The following is an 18,112-nucleotide window of genomic DNA, read 5'->3' on the forward strand; positions in this document are numbered from 1 at the left end:
CGGACACAGCAGCAGTCCAGCTCAGTGGGGTTGGGATAGCAAATACAAATCAGCATTGGTGGCGCAACCTAGCAGAGACAGCCAGGCCTCAGACGAGCATCAGGGGGGACCAGGACCACCGGGGACCCCAGGAGAAGTTCTACTCAATGAAGCAGAGATCAGGGAAGACTCGAGACCAAGGAACATCATGTGTCCTCCGCAGGCCTTGCCTCAGCATATGAGGCTGTCTTAGCAAAACTTTACATAGGTCTGTATCAGCTGACATCACTCTGCCAATCGTCCTGAGTCTGCAGAAGCAGCAAGAGGCTGCAGGAACCTCAGGAGAGTTCTTTGGTGAGTTTTCTCTTTATAGCGTCAGAAACATCCTCTCACCTGTGTCTTCTCTGACTGCCACATGTGTTCCAAGTACACACTCACACAACTCATGAACTTACACACACACACACACACACACAGAGAGGGGGGGGAGGGAGAGGGAGAAGGAGAGAAAGGGGGAGGAGAATCAGAAGAAAGATAAAACTGAATATAAACATGAATGAATCAAGCAATATTTCTGTGCAGTGAAATGACCTCACCAAAGAGAAGCATGAATCCAAGTACATTTTGAACACAGCAATTGAACTGTGTCCCTTCAGTCAGAAGCAGGAAAAATGCAAATAAATCTTGAAACTTTTTACCAAGTTGGTCTCGATAATAAAAATCTATTGAAACTTTTTACTAAGTTGGTTGTGATGATAAAAAAAATCTGAACTAATCTGTATGAGTTATATGAATGGATCAACTGGTAAACAAACTGGCAGAGTGTGGGGTTCTCGTCCTGAAAGAAATGAGAAGGAAATAAGGGAAGATTTGCAAAGAAGCCAAGACTTCGAAGAACTGCAAGAATGTTGAGTTTCTCCACTGTAATAGCAGACAGACAAACGGACAATCTTCCTAAGAGGCAGAATGGCAAAGCCAATGAACAAGATGACAATGATGATGATAAAAGACACGTGGTGGGTCTTGGCAATGTTTGTATACGTTTGAAAATGCTTCCCTAAAAAGTCAGAAGAACACATTTCTTTTACCTGTTTATTTCTGGGCGATGGGGCCAGCAGGCTTAGCTGACAAAGGTGAACAGCACTCTCACAAAGCCTAGAACAAGAAGAAGCCACCATTTCTGGTCAGTATTCATCTTGCTGTGATGGTGCCTGTGGAGAGAATCAGACAAGGGAAAGCGACCTCGGGTGTAGAACTTGATGAGGAGGGGAACAGTCACCACTGCAAACTACACAGTTGCACAACCCGGAAGAGAACTAGAAACCAGTGATTCTTCACAGGATGGCTGAAGACAAAAGCAGAAATCATTGGGTTTCGATGATAACAACAAAGCTCTGGGTTTGACTCCCCGCCGAGGACTTGTAACAATCTGCTCTTTGCCTTCGTCCTCAGGTTTAAGGCCAAATCAGTTTGGCAGTCTTAAAATAACACAGGATTAATGTTCGGTGGTCACCTTGGCCATCATCACAGCTCATCCTCAAACAACATCAACAAGATTAGAGCAGTCAGTGATGTCAAGCCATAAAGGTGGCCTACCGTAATATGCCACAATTTCCAGGATTACCGAAAGGCCAGCAGACAGCTCAGCTGCTTTCAGTGTCCCATCAGAGGCCAAGAAATGATATATACAAGTGACTTTTAAAGTTGCCTTTTCTTACACCAAACAATCGAAATCTAGATGTCAACGGTGCATGTTGAAATGGCCTCTGGAATAAGACAGGGGAGATCGTGTGTTTGAAGGTAGCAATACAAAATGGCGGCAAGCGCTGACGTGGCAGAAAAATGCTCACAATTATATCACCATTCCAGTGAGAGAACCATTGTAAACACTCGGTAAAATGGGCTCACTGCCCCAACTCTTAGCTCACTAGTAGCTGACCAGAGGCTCCGATCTCACAATTTGGATTGTTTTTGAAATGCAGTTATTACTCAAGTGGCTAAAAAATAAATAGCAATTTAAGCCATTTAATTCTGTATTAAACTGGATGAGTGAATGGTCAAATCATCTGGGCATGGTAGCATAGATCCATAATCCCAGCACTTGGGAGGTGGAAGGGAAAACCGAAGTTGAGGTCAGCTTCTGCTGTACGAGAGTTCAAGGACAGCCTAAGTATATGAGACAGTGTCAAAGTAAGGAAACTAAAATGAGGGATAAAGAAATGGCCAGTGTTAAGAGTACCAAGGGGGTCCCAAGTCCTTGGCGGCATCAGTCTCCACACCCAAGGCTCAAGAAACTCAAATTGCATTTATTCGTGTCTTCTTGTAACCAGTCTCCTGTACCCAAGTCCCATCCTGGGCTTCCTTCCCTCAGTGAGGCCCAGCTGTGTACACCTAATTACCTGTCATTTTTGCCAATTTGGTCCACACAGAACTTTAGGCATCTTGTACTGATTAGCTTGATACCAGTGAGCATTCCTAACCATCCCCCCTACAACCTTTGGGCACTTTTCTTTTTTCCTTTTCTGTTTTGAAACCGGGGTCTCACTCTGTAGCGCTGGTTGGCCTGGAACTCAGAGATTCACCTGTCTCTTAAACCCCCAAGTGAGGGAGGCGATTAAAGACCTTACCACGAAGTCCAACTTCTTTGGACCATTTAAGGAGGAGGGTAAGATCAGATAAGATGTAGAACATCAAATTAGAAGCCAAGCCCAGCCAATCCTGGACCGTGTGGATACGGCACCATGAAAACACTTAGAAGCTGCTTCCTCGCGGCTCAGACATCCCTTTAGGATGCAGTGACTTTCTTACTGTTCTCTAAGCATTTGCTGTACTATGCGGAGGAATGAGGCGGGCAAGCCTGGTAGTACAAGTAAGAGAGCTCTATTATAAATCTTGCAGCAAATAGCTAATATACAATACACGTTCACTACATTCCGTAAACATTGCACACAGCACCCTACACCACCCTGGACCGCAAGGTAGCATTTCCGCCATTTACATGTGAGAAAACGGAAGCCTGGGAAAGGTGAAACAACTTACCCAGGATTGCCCAATTAGAAGCTGGTAGAGGACTGGAAACCAAGATCCCTGCTAATTTGCTTCTGTCCCCGTCTTCGGATCATATTCTGATTTTGTGCCAGATAAGCTCGTGAGACCAAGCAAACAACAGATATTGGTGCCACCCACTCAACCCTGAGACCCTCCCCGCGTGCTGCCCCGCTCTGTGATAATCCGTCTGCCCTTACTCCACGACTCGTCTCCACCTTCAGTAGCACCTATTCAGGAATCTTCGTTTCTTAGATCCTCGGACTGATCAAGGTCACAGACAGACCTCTCCAGGACCCAAAAGCAAACTTTGTCCCACCGACACTCTCAGCCTAGAGTTCAGAGGTCACCTCGGTTACTTGGGAGCCAGAGTGCAGTGAGCAACACTCCTTGCCCCAGGGAAGAAGTCTCTGGAATTTCAGGTTCTGACCAGGACCTTTGAAACCCTCCATGAGCCCGAAGTGGCCTCCCGGAATAGTCCGTAGGCCCCTGTTCCTTGGAAAAACTTTCCACCTAACGGGCAGAAATACCGGAAATTCAGCAGGAGCATAATATCTAGACTGAAGGCCAGCATGTCCTGAATGGTTCAGGACAAAGGCTACTAGAGTTTTTAATTCCCTTCAAAGCATTAATATCAAAGAGCCTGCACAAGAGGGTTCCAGTATGACCACGGGCAGTCCACAGACTTAAATGACTTACGTGAAGCATGGCGTCACAAAGTTTATCATCTCTGAGGAGCAGCAGGAGGAGCTTTCGTTCAAGTTAATCTGGACTACATAGACAGACTCCACCATTTAAAAAAAGGAGAGAGGCGGGATTTAAATAGGATGAAATTTTATATGGTCCTTAAAAATCTAAGGGAGTATGAATAATATGCACATGATTTTCTTTTAAATAAACAAGTTATTCTATTATAATAATTACCTCCAGGCTGAAAAATCACATGGCTAAACGGCGGGCATAAGAGGAACTACTTTGTTTGCGTCACTTGGCATTTAAACACATTAGCTATTTTAAAAATCAGCGATGGGCTCTTTTACCCAGTTAACATTCTGCGCCACCTTGATGTGCCAAATAGGACTGGAAGCTGCAGCTTAGATGCATGCGTGGGGCAGGATCAGCTTCATCAACGTTTAAATGCCATACCTAGTCTAGCTCGAGACAGGATCGTAGAGAATTTGGTAACATTTTGACATGACTTTTCAACTACATAAACGACTAAAAACAGATAAGACGATAAACTTCCGAGTTGTGATTAACATCTAATTCAATTGCTCATATTTCAGCTGACAGTATAATGCTTACAATGCTGGCTCACATTATTAATAATAATAATAATAATAATAATAATAATAATAACCACAGAACATGTTAACTTTACATTCTGTTTCACCATTCCTGGAAGATGACTGAATGATCATTTAAAGATCGGAAGTCTTAGGGTTACATGCAAAACTTCCGGCACTATCCCTCAATCCGGAATTACGCCTCAGTGTCCTGATATGGCATTCCACTCGCGAGACTTGAGCTGTTATCCATTACAGATACAGTCTGAGGAACGCATACAAGGCCCACAATCCAAAGCGGAAGTGAAGGCCTACAAACCAAATGGCTGCCCATGCAGTGAAAGGAACCCATTTCCTCGCACTGACCTACAAACTACAGCCATGGCCATTGGTCAACTCGACGCTCCTGGGCGGAGCCTGGAGGGGGCGGGGCTTAGTGTGACATTTCCCGATTCGACGTGGTTTCCCGCGCATCTTCGAAATTATAAATGACATCCAGGGTATATCCGGCGTGAGGAAAGCGCAGGGCTCCAGAGCTCGAGATTGCAGTCACTCCGCCCGCGCCATCGCACCTGCCCGCGCTGCACCCCGCATCCGCACCTCTCCAGCCTCGCAGCACCGTCCTCATGCTGCGCCTGAGGCCCCGCAGCCCCAGCGCTGACCCCGCGTCCTGCTGGTCACCACAGGCATCAGCACCCAGCCCTGCCAAGCGCCGCCGCCTCCACCAGGAGCCCGCGCGCCCCGAGCCCCTGGCTCAGCCCGAGCTGGAAGAGCCCGCCGGGACGGCCAGCAGCGCGCTCACCTCCGTGGTGTTCCTGGCTGCCGGCTGCGCCCTGCAGCTGCCCCTGGACGGCGTCGACCTGCTGCTGGAGCCTGAGCCCACCTCGGCCCTGCAAGTGTCGCTCCAAGGACACACCATCCTCCTGGTTCCCGAGGGACTCCTGACAGAACCCCAGCCAGAACAGCCTGGATTCGTGGCCACCAGCCCGCAAGGAGCCGCTCCCCAGGACATGCCCCAGGATCACCTTCTCGGCTTCCAGCAAGAAGCCTTCTGTGAGTACTTCTACCAAGAGGGTGTCTGTGATGAGGATGCAGACATGGACATCTTGGGGTCCTGGGCTAGCCCTCCAGCTGGTCAGGCTACTGGGAGCCTTTCTTCCATCACCGGGGTGCTCAGTCCTTGGTCTCAGGGCGGCGTCCCAGAGCCATGTCTTCTGGTGCCTTCCACTGGAGCAGAGCAATATTACCAGAGCTCCATCGAGGAACTGGACAGCTACCTGCTGGGACCCTGCCCTGGCTCACCACTGCAGCCTCTGCCTGCATCTCCTCTGAGTTCCCAAGAGCAGCGTTCGCCACGCCCTCCAAGCTCTCCAAGGCCCCCTTGCAAGGCCCGGAAGCGACTGTTCTATGACTGAACTGCCCTGAGCCAGTCCTTGCTGCCCTGGGAGAGAACTGTTTCCCAAAGCCATTGTGTGCCTTTAGAGAGCCTACAAAGTTAGGATGGCACTCTTGGTTTTGAAGTGGGCAGAATGTAGAATATTGGATCGGCGGTTGGCTGGAAGAAAGATCATAAAAAGATCCTGAACGTCTTCTATTGGATATTTAAGTCCAATTAGGTACTGGGACATTCTTATAAGTAACGCAATAATGCACTTACTTAAATTTTACTATAAAGTATTGTCTTTCTGTAAAAAGCTATTTGATAGTCTTTGTCCTGCTGAGAATGTTACTTTATAAAGTTTCTGATTGTAAAAAAAAAAAAAAAAAAAATGTTGGAGGGGCTAGAGAGATTGCTCAGCGGTTAAGAGCACTGACTGCTCTTCCAGAGGTCCTGAGTAAAAATCCCAGCAACCACATGGTGACTCACAACCATCTGTAATGAGATCTGATGCCCTCTTCTGGTGTGTCTGAAGACAGCTACAGTGTACTTATATTTAAATAAATCTTTAAAAAAAAATGTTGGCTTCTGTTTTGGTTTTGGTTAAGTACAAAGACTTTGCCAAAATGTTGGATAAAAATAATCGAGTTAAATTACAGCTTAACAACTTGAGTATTAGAGTATCTTCATACAAGAGCTATGTTAAGCCCTGTGAATCGTTGGTATACACGTAGCTACACGATAAGAAGAAATAAGACCAGGGTTGGGGCTAAAAGGCTTTAAAAATTAAACGCTCTTTGAGAGACTTGAGAAGAGATGGTTGAAAGCAGAAATAACTGAAGACTTGCCTTAGGGTGTCCATTATTAAATTGGTAGAATTTTTTACCTTCTACATGGTGTTCCAGTGTCTTCCTCATCAGTCCCTGTGGTGGCTTGGTGGTGACAGCTCTTACCACACCTAAGGACCTTTGCATCTCTACCATCCCATAGAGTTTCCTTTACACTGTAGTTACTCTGGGATGGGTTGGCTTGGGGAAATGGTTGAGCTAGGGAGTGGTTGGTTGGTTTTGGTTTTGGTTTTTTGAGACAGGGTCTCTCCTGAAACTCACCATGGAGGTAGGTCAGGTCAGTCTCAAACTCACAGAGATCTGCCTCCCTCTGTCTCCCAAGTGCTGGGATTAAAGGCAGGTGCTACCATGCCTGGCAAGTTCATGTGTTTGGGGCTGGGGGTTGTTTTTGTTTCTATTCACATCACTTCTGATATTAAAATCGCTCCTCTCTCTCTCTCTCTCTCTCTCTCTCTCTCTCTCTCTCTCTCGTGTGTGTGTGTGTGTGTGTGTGTGTGTGTGTGTGTGTGTGTGTGTGTGTGGTTTGCCTGTGTATATCTGTGCACCATGTGAATATCCGGGGACCTGTGTAGGCTAGAAGAGGACATTGGATACCCCGGAACCCTGGAATCAGAGTTAGAACTATAGAGAGCTTGATGCTGGGAATAAATAGTTCTCTATGAGAGCAGCCAGTGTTCCTGACCACTGAACCATCTCCTGGACCATCCCATATCTTATAAGGAGATAAAGCAACACCAATAAAGCCAATCTCAGCATAGAGCAATTTTTAGAAACATCAATAATTATATTTTAGATTCTTCAAGTTCGTTGCCGGTTTCTTTCATTTCCTATTCTTGGTCTCCATCCTTTCATTCTATCCTCGGGTGTCTTTGCTTTAAATTTAAAAAAAAAAAACTACATTTATGCATTTGATTTATTTCTGGGTGCATGCTAGTGCCCTGGCACACATATGAAGGTCAGAGGACAATTAGCATGAGTCTGTTCTCTCCTCCCATCCTGTGGGTTCCATGAATTGAACTCAGGCTGTCAAGTCTGGCCACAAGCCCCTTCACCCTCTGAGCCATCCCACTGGCCCCTCTTTTGTCTTCTTACTCGTCTACAATTTTTTGCTTTTATATAAATAGGGTTTCCTTGTGTAGCCCAGGCTTGTCTTCCACCTCAACTTCACGAGTGCTAAGACTACAGGCATTTAACACTACATGGGACCACCCTACCAAAAAAGTCTTGGGACTTCTTTTGTTCATGACCTATGTGGTAGGTCTTAGTTTCTGTCTGGAAATGTTTCAATTGCACCTACGAACTGGTGTTATTTTAGCCGGGTGTATCTATATTCTTCCGTTACTTCGAGTTAGTATCCGTTTCTGCTGTTCGCTGATGAAGATGAGAAGTCTCTCTGTTTGTACTGCCATGTCTTGGTGACTAATCTGCTCTCTTTAGTAATATGTTTAGTCACAGAAATCTGCCATCTGGGACTCAGTGAACTACATCTTCAGGTTAATTCTTTCATAAACTCTCAATTCCTAAAATTCGAGCTAAGGAATAGGCTGCGAATGGGAATAAGAATGTTCAGGTTTCTGTCCAAAATAAAACCAAAAACCAAAAACAAACAAGGAATCACTCTTTCAGGCCTCTGAACCTCTCTACAATAGGAAAATGGCGGTCCTGTTTAATGAAGCTCTACTCTATGTCTCCTGCTGTTTGCCTTTCCGTTGCCTTGATTGTAATATATTTTCTCTCTTGCAGTTAAGCTCCTCCTTCATCCTCTTCAAAAGTCTGCTTGTTTTTCTTACACATTCACTTCACTGATGCTCAATGTCCATTTCAAAACTTCTAATTAAATGTCCTCTAAAAGCAACCTGCTTTGGAGGCTGCAGGGATGACTTAGGGGTTAAGAGCTTCTCTTCCAAGTGCAGGCCGACAGGAACCGGATGTAGATCTCTCCTGAGAGACACACCCAGAATATAGCAAATACATAGGTGAATGCCAGCAGCAAACCACTGAACTGAGAATAGGACCCCCATTGAAGGAATCAGAGAAAGGTCTGGAAGAGCTTGAAGGGGCTCAAGACCCCATATGAACAACAATGCCAAGCAACCAGAGCTTCCAGGGACTAAGCCACTACCCAAAGACTATACATGGACTGACCCTGGGTTCCAACCACATAGGTAGCAATGAATAGCCTAGTAAGAGCACCAGTGGAAGGGGAAACCCTTGGTCCTGCCAAGACTGAACCCCCAATGAACGGGATTGTTGGGGGGAGGGTGGTAATGGGGGGAGGATGGGGAGGGGAACACCCATATAGAAGGGGATGGGGAGGGGTTAAGGGGATGTTGGCCCAGAAACCAGGAAGGGGAATAATAATCGAAATGTAAATAAGAAATACTCAAGTTAATAAAGATAAAAAAAAAAAAAAAGAAGTGCTTGTTGGCCAGATATGGGTGTCTACTGAGAGGCTCTGTCAGAGCCCTACTGTGTTGGGTTGCAGCCAACCATTGGACTGAACAAGGGAACTCCAATGGAGGAGTTAGAGAAAAGCCTGAAGGAGCTGAAGGGGTATGCAACACCATAGGAAGAACAACAATATCAACCAACCAAACCCCACCAGAGCTCCCAGGGACTGAACCACCAACCAATGAGTACACATGGAGGGACCAAAAAAAAAAAGAGCTTCTCTTCCAGGTCCACTCTTAGCACCTACATAGCATCTCACTCTCTGTAACTCCAGTTCCAAAGGATCCAATGCTCTTTTTGAACACTGGACCTACTGGTGGTGCAGTGACATGCGGACAGTCCAAACAACAACGACGGGTACTCACACGCATGCACTCACACATATATACACACAATGTCAAGCACTGCAAAAGGTCAATTTCCAATGATCACACAATAGTGAGGCTGGGATGGAATATGTATATTCCTAATCCACACTAATCAATAATCAAGAAAATGTCCCCACACATATGCCCAAAGATCAATCTATTGGAGGCAGAACCCCCCATGGAGGTTCCCCCCTTGTGTCAGGCTGGCAAAAACTAACCGGTTACCACAGCTAAGTTAACTCAGCTGATCTCCAGGAATCATTTCTCGGTCTCCAGAGGCAGTCTGTTCCCATTAGTAATCAAGATATACAGAACCTGCCATATGTTCTAAACCAAAATGGGGATGTCCAGTTCTAGAGCTGCCAATGTGTTGGCTGAAGGCCTTTGTTTCAGTTACCTCCCAGGTCAACGCCTCCACCTCCCACTCATATTTCTGCATGTAAGTCTCCATATCAAAGTCTTTAAATCATGGCGCTTGGGCAGTCTGTGGCATGCTACAGCAGCACAGTAGATTTTTGTGATGCTCTTACCGAGAACCAAACGGAGGGAACACACTTGGCAGTGTCTTCACCATTTGAAAACATGGAGCACAGAGGAGTTCTATGAGGTATAACTTTCCCAAGCATAGCGGCTTTCACTCATAAATCCAGCACTTAGAATGTCGAGGCAAAGTGGCCAGTAGTACAAGGACACTCAAGATGACATGGTAAGTTCAAGGACACACTCAGGCTACACGAGGGAAACATAGTTACAAACTGTGGAATGGAATGCCTGCTTCTGGGACTGTAGATCTGAGGAAGAGAAAGGGACTGGCTACTTACTGATGAAAATCTTATATGGTATCCAGGCAATCGGCCTAATAGTATCCAAATAGCTGTTGACTCCTAGAGCTAAAAGGTGGAGGGAAAATGAATACCTGGCTAAAATTTACTGTAGGGGTGGAAGAGCAGGGTGAATATTTCCATGGGAACTAGGTGCTTCTACAGCAACGATTTCACGACAATGATCAGACCCTTCAATAGTGGGTGAAGATACCGGGCACATCTTATAATCCCAGGCTCCTCTTGATTCTCTTTGCCTGCAAAAATAGCCTATTCCTCCCTGCTGACTGGTGCAGATGCCTTAGCTTGCCAAGAAAGCACATGCTATACAAGTTCATCAAGATCGAGTCTTGCCTCCTTTCCATCACAAGTAACCACATCTAACACATTGTAACCCAATCAGAAGATGCCCAGAGTATACCTATTGAAGGAAACTATGTACACTGTAAGAGGTAGGTGTAGGACAGAGGTAATGGAGGACAACGAGGAAGGGTCTATCTATTAGAAGCACCCTTCTATGGTACAGGACTTAGTGCATGGACCCTCTAAAACGGTGCTAACATTCTTACATGCTGCTCTGGGAAGACCTGGATACCCTACCCTGGGTTAAGTAAAAATGTTGTGAATGTTTAGACAGATAGCAGAAGAGGAGATCCAAAAGTTAAAGGGAAATAGTCAGGATACGATTTATCTACCTAGGGCTGGAATACATTAGACTATATCATACAGATGAGACTCCATGGAGACCACAGAACAAAACAGTAAGGGGTGTATGGAAGTCATCATTTCATCAAGAAGCTCAGAAGAGAGCTGGGCTGAACTGGATGCTGGTGGTATATAAATCCAGCACCGGGAGTCAGAGGCAGACAGATCTCTGTGGGTTGGAGGCCAGTCTGGTCCGTGGAGTTAAGTTCCAGGATGGTCAGGGGTACACAGAGAAAACAAACAAAGAAAAAGCTCTGAAAAGGCTCAAGGTGATTGAAGTACATGAGGTTATAAAGGCAGATCTTCTGTTAGCCCCAAAGGATGAAAGCATGTGAAAGACTAAAGTTACAAACACATAATTGAAGGTCATCCTCAGCAATAAAACTCAGACACAGTTCCAGACGTTGAACCATTGCCTCTGCTATAACTGATGTCAAACTGATCACAATTTGGTCAGTAGCTGCAGATTTCCTAATCTTGTCTCCCAATTATTGCACATGATCAACTGGAAAGGACCATTCCCAAGAGGAGCACAAGCTATACCAATTATATAGGATATGCCGCTGTCAACTCAACCCACTCCCAATGACCTCACGCTACCAGATTCCCAGAACACTTGCTTGCCTTCTCGGTTTTCACAACCAATGTTTCTCATTTTCTTTTTTTTTTTTTTTTTTTTTTTTTGGTTCTTTTTTTCGGAGCTGGGGACTGAACCCAGGGCCTTGCGCTTCCTAGGTAAGCGCTCTACCACTGAGCTAAATCCCCAGCCCCTCTCATTTTCTTTATCATCAAATGCAATCAAAGGGCTAGCATCTCCAAGTCAGAGCACTCTGCGACTCTGTCCTTTCTCACTGGGGAGATCATCTGCTTTAGTTTTTCTGATGGTTCTCATAGCCCAGTGTGGACCCCTGAGCAGGTGGACTGAACTCTTTGAGTTCTTTGCATATTTATTCTGTTTTTATCATCAGATTGATCTGATTGCCATCCATGATGGAATCTTTTCTTTCATCTTTTCTCCCTCTCATGTTTCATTTTGTTGTACGGCCTAAAAGTATGTCCAAAGAAAGAAAAGCACAAAGTTTTGAACATGCAGACCCTCCCTTGTATGTCTACTCTCTGAGGCAGTCTCGCAGTCTGGAAATTTGGCAGTTTGCACCAGGTACACTATCCATGTGGGTCACTAATAAAAACAGATTTATTTCCTGCTTCCATTTCCATTCTGTTTGGCTTCTACTCCATTTAGTGCCCTTTCTGGTATTCTAGGAAAACTTTATCAGAGGCCACCATCGCTAATAAACTTGACTGCCACTGCTAGCCATTACAGAGACCCTTGTTCCAATAAGCCCACCTCTTTCAGGAACAGTGCTTCCTAACATCCATATTCTAACTGCAGTCATGATTTTTGGTCCCTTTCTGAATGACACAGTTTCGCCAAGAATAACTCTTGGGGGTTGCAGTCCAGAGCACTGAATTTTGAAAATCGTTGGAAAGTACCTTAGAGAAGGATGGGAATGAGACTTCACAGGGTCAAAGGTGGCCATTTTAGATGGAGTACTCACAGGCCTCCAGAAACTTCTGAATCAAAAACATCTTTGAAGACACACGCCTTTAATCCCAGAATCCCAGCACTCACGAGGCAGAGGCAGCTGGACCTGAGTTCAAAGCCAACCTGGTTTACATAGCGAGTTCCAGGACACCCAGGACTACACAGAGAAACCCTGGGGGAGGGGGAGAGAGAGAGAGAGAGGGGGGGGGGGACAGAACAGAAAAACCTTCATTAAAAGAGTACTGGGGCAAAGACAATAACAAAATTGTCTAGATTCTCTAATAAAGTTCCCATCCTTGTCCTGTCCTCCCTACACCAGAACCTTCCAGTCTCTCCTTCCACACCTTATCAACTCTCCTTTCTCTTTCTTCTCTTTATCTGGTCCTCGTACCATTTATCACCAACTCTCCCAGGAGCCTTAAATGTCTGCTGCCTCTGAAGACTTCCTGATCCCCCATGAGTCAGGAAATTGTGGAGTTTACTCTTTGGACTTAAACTAAATTAAAGACTAAGCACAGAGAGATGGCCAATGTTCATAGAAGGGTTTTCTTAATCGAGGGTGGTCTAGACTTGACATGCATAATTAATTGTTAATATATTTCCTGCCTCCAGTTCCAATGTGCTACATACTGCAAACATGTGCTGCCCCATTGCAGTAAGAGTTTACCTTTTGGGGGCACAAATGAACCAGCATTTCCTGACTTATACTGACTCACCCAGTTTGCTGAAACTGATACATTCTAGTTACCAAAAGCTGGTTGAATGGTCCCATAAAGGGACTTACAGATTTCTCTCCCATAATAAAACAAGGTAAGAACAGATTTAAAAAGCCAAAGACTCAGGGTTGGGGATTTAGCTCAGTGGTAGAGCGCTTGCCTAACAAGCGCAAGGCCCTGGGTTCAGTCCCCAGCTCCGGAAAAAAAGAAAAAGAAAAAAAAAAAAGCCAAAGACTCTTCAAAGCTATTATTAAACATTTCCAGTAAAATTAATGCGTGTTGGAGCCAGAGACATGCTCAGTAGTTAAGAGCACTTGCTGCTCTCCCAAAGGACATGGGTTTAGTGCCCAGCACCCACATCAGGTGCTTCACAATTGCCTGTAACTCCAGTTCCAGGGGATCCGGAACCCTCTTCTGGCCTCTACTGGCACTACGCTCCCACGGTGCACAAACATACATTCAGACACACATACATACCCATTAAATAACTATATAAATAATTAAGTGATACAGGTGGACTGAGTAGAATAACTCACACATTTAATCCCAGCACTTAGGAGGCAGAGGCAGGCAGTTTTGTGAGTCCAAGAACAGTCTGGTCTATATAGCAAATTCCACAGCAGCCAGGGCTACACAGTGAGACCTTGTCTAAAAATGATATGTGTGCTATTATTTCTACACTAAACACTGCTATCTTTGTCTAGTCTCTTTTTAGGCTTAAGTTTTTTTTTTTCAAAACCTACTCTAATAAGGTTTCTCAAATGCTTTGACCACCACCTTTGTACCCCAAAGTGAGGGGAGAAAAGATGGTAAGTAGGAAAAGGGCATGTAGTTTTGGGGGTGATTAAAATCTCCATTGTCAGAATACCACCAGTCCAGTTCAGTAGTACCAGGATACCAAACAAGAATCAGCAGCGGTGGCATGATTCAGCAGAAACAGCCAGACCTCTGCATAAGTCCGAAGGAGCAACCAGGACCAGCCAGAATGCCAGGGGAAGCTCTCTGCCTCACCTCTTTCAACCAAGGGAAGATCAGCTTAGACAGGAGATCAAGGAAGAGTTGCACAGATTGCTATGCAAGCCCCCGTCACTGTCCATTGAGTCCCACTTATTCACTCTCCAAACATCACGTGTCCTCTCACAGGTCTTGACACAACAAAACACTTCATGAGTCGGCATCATAGGACACGACCAGAAATTCCACTTCACTTCTTGGCTGGGGGAAAGGAACTGCACAGGTGTCAGACAGGCCAAATAATTCACACATTTTCCCAGTGTCTCAGTTTTTTATTCTTTACCTTGCTCCTGACAGAAAATATTCCTCTAGCTCTGTGATGTGGGGGTCCTAAGAATTTAAAAGGGAGAAGCCAAGTTGCATATAGACTTGGATGCTTAAGTGTACCTTAGGCTGGGCGGAGTAGTTCACACCTGTAATCCGAGTAAGAAGGCAGCTGAGAGGAGGGGATTGGAGGTCAGCCTTGGCTATAGAGGCAGACGCTATCTCAAAAACTTGCCTTTCTCAGTGTATTTCTAGACCAGAATAGGCACTGTCCTTTTGTTTTTACCCAAAGAGGGAAGTTATGACTCTAAGGAGTTCACTGGTACCCTCTCAAATTTTTTCAGTTCCCTGAACAATGCTTAAAAGAGCCAAAATTCCCCTTGTGATTAAATCCTCATGAGCAATCTAAATGATCTCCTACCAAGTTCAAAGAATGAGAAGCTGGTGGTGAGAATCTAATTTACTTATTCCCAGCCCCTAAAAGAGACAGTAGGGTTTCAAAAGATGCTACAGTTCCTTCCAATCACAGTTCTATCATCATGGTTATTATTTACAATGTAACAGGTTTCTTTGTGGTGTTTTCAAGCATAGTAACTTGTGGTTGACCCACTCCCAAGGCTTCCTCTCCATCATCTCCCTGCTCCCCATCCTGATGTAAAAGCTTCTAAAACACCCAAAGATTTCCCTCTCCCATTTTCATATCACATGTGCTCTGTTACCCTCCAGGCCCTTATTTTATTTTCTTATTTCCCCTCCCCGGGTCCTTTTCTTGTTCTGTGACCTCCATACAGCTTACTTTTGCTAAATATGCATGTAAAACTTAGAACTAAGATCACCAAAGGAGAAAAAACAAGGGTTACTTGTTTATAAACCTAGGTTATCTCACTTAACGTGGATATTTTGTTAGTCTTGTAAATTTTCTTCAAATTTCATAACTTCATTTCTTCTTACTGAGTAAAATTCCATTGTGTATATGTGTCACATCTGCACGTCATCAATTAACAAACATTGCAATGGTTTGTCTCAAGTGTCAACTTGATGAGATCCAGAGTCACCTGGAAAAGACCCTTCTGAACATGCCTGTGGGAGATCACCTTGATTATGCTAATTAAGTGGGAAGATGTGCCCACTGTAGGTGGTGCCATTTCTTAGGCTGAAATTCCTAAACTAGGTTAAAAAAAAAAAGAAAAAAGAAAAGAGAAAAAGAAAGTAAGCTGGGTGCTAGCACACGGCTCTTTTTTCTGATTGGATGTGGTGTGATTGGTAGCTTTGAGCACCAGTGGCCTCACCACCCCCACCATGCTATAATGCACCCTTGAACTGTGAACCAGAATAAATTTTATCGCCCTTAAACTGCTTTAGTCTGGGTATTTGACCACAGCAACAGGAAAGTACAGACCACTGTATTTTTTTTGATCCCATTTTGTCTTCCGACATTTTCTTATTCTATCCCCTTGCTAGTATTAGGAGTAAATCAGCAGTGAGCATGGCTGTGCATCTTAAACCGTAGCCTACTATTTAGAGTATGGCAATGAAAATTGTAGTGTAAAGATCACCCAAGAATAGTCTAGACTCTTTGCCAACGAGAGTTGAAAGTAACTGATTATTACCGACAAGTGCCATTTTTTTTATCCAAGACTGAAATGTCTTTTTTTAATTAAGTCCTCACTCTGTTAAGGGATTCTCTCCTCGAGAAATCAAATGGCCCTATGGACAGGGCAGCAATTGCAACAACTGCTCATTGGGTTGAATTCCCAGGTAAGGAGGGAGTGAAGAGCCGATGGTATCATTTTTAATGTAAAGAAATGGGAAAACCACAAGTTAGTCATGCTCAACCTGTCACAGAGTGTGAAACACTGGTGACAGACCTTTTATATTTAAGAGACTGAGTTGGGAACTTACGAGAGCATGCTCTGAGAATAAGATGTGAGAAACTGTGATTAGGGAAGAATTTCAAGTTGGGACAATACCAGAGTCAACAGCTAATGAAGAAGGAGTGGGGATAACATTGATGAGAGTCAAGGAGGCCTGAGGGTTAGGCCCCATAATAGCAGCTACCCAGGAGGCCGAGGTCAAAGAATCACAAGGGCAAACTTTTCTATAGAACGATTTCAAGGCCGGCCTGATAATTTATCTGGACCTTGTCTGAAAATGAAACGCTTTTTAAAGGGGAACGGAGCTGAAGGTACAGCAGTGAAATAGAAACATACACGGCTGGTAAGGATGTTAACTGGAAAAAACTATTTGAAAAGGGGGGCAAAGGGGCTGGAGATGTGGCTCAGTGGTAGACCAGTTGCCTGGAATGTGAAAGACTGTAGGTTTGATCCCTAGTAATGAATAAAAGAGGCAGAGGGGAAAGAAGAGGACGAGAGAGGGAAGAGAAAGAAGGAAAGAAAAGGTAGGGGAAACACACACCTTTGGAAGGCACACAAAGTGCCAGTGAGCCTCTCACAGGAGTTTATCAGACATACATAATGTGTCTTTAGGTTAAATTAATACTGCATGTTCTAATTACATGCCCACAGTCACGAAAACTAGATGTTAAACTTTGAATTTCTTTCGCCATTCAGAGCTTCACGTATTTAGAGGATTGAAATGTATATTTTTTTAAAAAGGCATCAGTTAGGAAGGGAGATTTATTTAGCTGTAGAACACTTCCTTAGCCTATAATAAACTCTGGGTTCAATCTCCAGTCCAAAGGAAACTGGATAGGTTGGGACACCCCTGTGATCCCAACATGATAGGGGTGGAGGCAGGAGGATTAGAAGTTCAAGGCCATTCTCCTCCACATACCGAGTCTGGTGAAATTCTGCTTCCAAAGCAAACAAACAAATAAATAATAAATAGGAATAAAAATAGAACGTAGACCATATACATAGAATATTAAATTTTTATTAATATTGTTTCAATTTTCAATGCTTTCGATGATACTCTCTTCTTTCTTTTTGTTGCTTTCTTGTGGGTCTTTCCATGTAGTCCTGGAACTTACAGTGTCAGCCAGGCTTACCTCAGATTCACAGAAATCCCTTGCTTCTGCGTCTCAAGTGTTGGAATTAAAGGTGTTTGAGGCATTCGACACTGCCACCTGGCTCTGTGTGTCTGTGTCTGTGTGACCTCTCTGAGGTGGACTGTTGATTTGCCTGTATATATGACTGTGTGAGAGTGTTGGAGCCCCTGGAACTGGAGTTTCAGACACTTGTGAGCTGCCATGTGGGTCCTGGAATGTGAACTCACATCCTCTAGAAGAGCAGCCAGGGCTCTTAACCACAGAGCCATCGCTCCTTTTTATGTTTGTTTGTTTTCCCTCAAAACAAGACCTCATTCAACTCAAACTGACCTCTAGCTCTGTCTGGAGACAAGGCAGGACGAGATGCCTGCCTTTACCTCCCCAGTGCTGGCTGGGATTACAGGTGATCATTTCCACACTGAGCCTAAGTTTTAAAACAGCGCTAAAACGTCAGAAAATGTCTACCTGAATGTTTCAATTGGGCATCTTAAATGCAGGATTCTTAGAACTGGAGAAAGACTTGTGCATTTTACTATCCTTGGGGCAAGAGATGTGTTCCAGATGATACTTAGGACCCATGCAGGAAGTAATGGGTTCCATCCACACCAAGCTGTAAGTCGAGTCTAGGGTTGTACTCATGAAATTCGAGTGCTCAGAAACTGACTTTGTCATCATTTATTCATT

General features: G+C 44.6%; 1 protein-coding gene across 1 annotated transcript; it reads left to right on the top strand.

Moving 5' to 3' along the window:
* The first annotated feature begins 4,936 nt into the window (after nucleotides 1-4,936).
* Prr23a (proline rich 23A) lies at nucleotides 4,937-5,725 on the top strand. Its single transcript, NM_001408799.1, is given in 1 exon segment — nucleotides 4,937-5,725. A coding segment is annotated over 1 exon segment (789 nt).
* Nucleotides 5,726-18,112: the final 12,387 nt, after the last annotated feature.

This window comes from Rattus norvegicus, chromosome 8, assembly GCF_021556685.1.
Source record: "Rattus norvegicus strain SHRSP/BbbUtx chromosome 8, alternate assembly SHRSP_T2T, whole genome shotgun sequence".
Lineage (NCBI taxonomy): Eukaryota > Metazoa > Chordata > Mammalia > Rodentia > Muridae > Rattus > Rattus norvegicus.